The sequence below is a fragment of the Ursus maritimus genome, unplaced genomic scaffold (genome assembly GCF_017311325.1).
Source record: "Ursus maritimus isolate PB19 unplaced genomic scaffold, ASM1731132v1 scaffold_19, whole genome shotgun sequence".
NCBI lineage: Eukaryota > Metazoa > Chordata > Mammalia > Carnivora > Ursidae > Ursus > Ursus maritimus.
Genome location: NW_024424341.1, coordinates 40,724,627 through 40,727,084, shown reverse-complemented (window position 1 = coordinate 40,727,084; position 2,458 = coordinate 40,724,627). Strand labels below are relative to the sequence as shown.

The window sequence follows — 2,458 nt, the reverse complement described above, 5'->3', positions numbered from 1 at the left end:
TGGGATCTGGCAATTCCCCTGCTGGGTATTCACTGAAGAAAATGGAAACACTAACTGTAAAACATGGCTGCACCCCTATGCTCACTGCAGTATCATTTGCAATAGCCAAGATTTGGAATCTGGGAAACCAGTCGACCAAACAACAACCACCCAGGCTCATAGAGAGAACACATCGGTGACTGCCATAGGGGGACTGGAGGGTGTGCAGAAGGGGTTAAGGGGGTCAAAAAGCACAAACTTCCAGTTTTAACTTAGTCATGGCGATGTAATGTACAGCCTGATGACTATAGTTAACATAGTATTGTACATTTGAAAATCGCTGAGAGAGTAGATCTTAAAAGTCCTCACCACAAGAAAAAAACGGGGAAAAGTTGCTAACTATGCATGGTAAGGGATGTTGACTATGTCTGAAGGCCTCCCTCCTTGATCTGGAAAAGACTCATCTCTGACCCTTCGTCAGGACAGGCAGGGAGCTCGCCCTCCTCAATGCGGAAGGGTGGTGGAGCACACAGGGAGAGGCTGTAGGCGGCGCAACGCCTGGAGTTCGTACCTGAATGTGAGAGTCAGGCCAGACTGTGTGTGTGTGTGTGTGTGTGTGTGTGTGTGTGTTAGTGGTCGCAGGAGGACAGGGGAGGGCATGGTGTTAGGCCTAAGTCTGGAGAGGTGGTTCTAGGCCTCAACCAGGAAGGGAAAGAAAGCAGAGTCATAGCCTTGATGCCAACACTGGTTTTAGTGAAGAGCCGCGTGCCAGGAGGACGGCCCGGGTGAGCTGAGCATCGCCTGCCTCTCTCTGGGCCCGGCCTGCAAGTTTCGCTCACCAGTCTCTCAGCCTGTAATTCTTCCTCAAGACTTTAAATCTTTTCCGCTTTATGACTTTGGGCGACGTCGAGTTCTGGTCTTTCACGTAATTCATTTGCTGCTGATACCACAGGTACTCCGGGGAGAGGACCTTGGAGGGTTTGTGGTAGAGGAAGTATTTGTTCAGGTGGCTCTCATCGTGCCAGATGGCCTCGATGTGGTTGGCTTGGTCGACCATGATCGCTCTGTGGCAGGCCTCGGTGAGCCTGGCAACCTCCGACACGGACCCCCCAAATAGGGCCCCTATGTAATAAAAGTCCCCCTCGTCTTCAGGAATATGCGCTTGCGACTGAGGCCGCCGTTCATAGGGGAAGTCGGCCCGATTGAGCCCATAGTAGCCAACATGGAGCGTGCCGAACAAGGAGGAGAGGACCTCCACGCCCACGTGGTCGCTGAGCCTCATGTCCACATCTGCACACACGAGGTAGTCCACCTCCCGCTGGAAGCGCTGCCGGGAAAAAGTGCTGAGCATCTCCATGCGGTGCATGGAAATGTCCTGCCAGCGGGCATAGCTCTGGATCTTGAGGATGATTATCTGCCTTCCGTTTCGGACATTGAGGTGAGGGACATACTCCGGCTTGTCAGTGAAGACGTAGTAGTTCACCCGGTGTCCTACCATGAAGTACATCTCTGCCGACTTCAAGAACTGCTTCAGGAAGATCATGTATGCTTTTACCGAAAATACAGTCAGTCCGATGGTGGCATTCTGGAGCCGGAACTGCTCATTCAGGATGTCCATGTTGAAAGTCCCCTCCCAGATGATGGGAGCCAGCCACGGGGTCATGATAAGGACATCTTTCCTAGAGGGTGTTAGAACATCTGGTTGGGGATACACCATCCTCGATAATTTTACACTTCGCAGGCCATTGTGTTCTCTGATAGCCATGCTTACACCGGCGTGGATGCTGTCCAGCTTCTGGTTTCTTGGGTTCAGGTAACCCTTATAGCCGAGGAAGGTCATGATGAGTGCTAGGAGAAGAAGAGAGGTCACTCGATGATGCGAACAGCATTTCTGTGTCGCAGCCAGGATTTGCTGTAGCTGGGCCATGCCGGCAGGACCGAAGGATGCACCTCTTGCCTCCTCCAAGATACGAGGATACTTGTCTCTCCTGATTTTCCCGCCTCAGTGGTCTCCCTGAGGCCAGGGGAAGGTGACCACCCAGCACTAAAGCGCCTACACTCACACTGCCTCTCACTAGTCCAGCAGCCCAGGCTACGCCGAGGCCTGGACCTGGTGCAAGTGGGCCCCTGGACACAAGGACACCCTGGCTGCCCTGTGGAGAAAGACAGGAGCCAAAGAGACCTTAATAAATTCCGGTTTCGTTTGAGGTGCTAAGAAACCAGGTGTCAGGACTTAGTCAACAGACAGCTAGAACTTAAGGACGAGTGCGTAGGAGACAAGTCAGAGCTCGAGCTCCTGAAACAGATTCAGGGGGCTGGCTCAAGGAGACCACTGAGCAGGTCAAGGCCAGAGATTATGATGAAAGCAGGGCAGGGCAGTAGCCACCAGAGCCTGACCGGGGGGTCAGGACTTATGCTCTGGCCTTCCCTTGGCACTTAACAGCTGTGAGCTAAGCACCGAGTTTCCTGAAAAAACCCA

At 53.0% G+C, this 2,458-nt stretch overlaps 1 protein-coding gene across 1 annotated transcript; it reads right to left on the bottom strand.

The window, feature by feature from the left end:
* Window positions 1-647: 647 nt before the first annotated feature.
* On the bottom strand, window positions 648-1,828 carry LOC103679644 (histo-blood group ABO system transferase-like). Its single transcript, XM_040633034.1, has one exon. It carries the CDS (start codon window positions 1,817-1,819, stop codon window positions 815-817), a length of 1,005 nt encoding a protein of 334 aa, XP_040488968.1. The 5' UTR covers window positions 1,820-1,828; the 3' UTR covers window positions 648-814.
* Window positions 1,829-2,458: the final 630 nt, after the last annotated feature.

What these genes read in the sequence shown, in the direction of transcription:
- LOC103679644 (XM_040633034.1), bottom strand. Translation starts at nt 1,819, where the DNA reads ATGACCTTCCTCGGCTATAAGGGTTACCTGAACCCAAGAAACCAGAAG.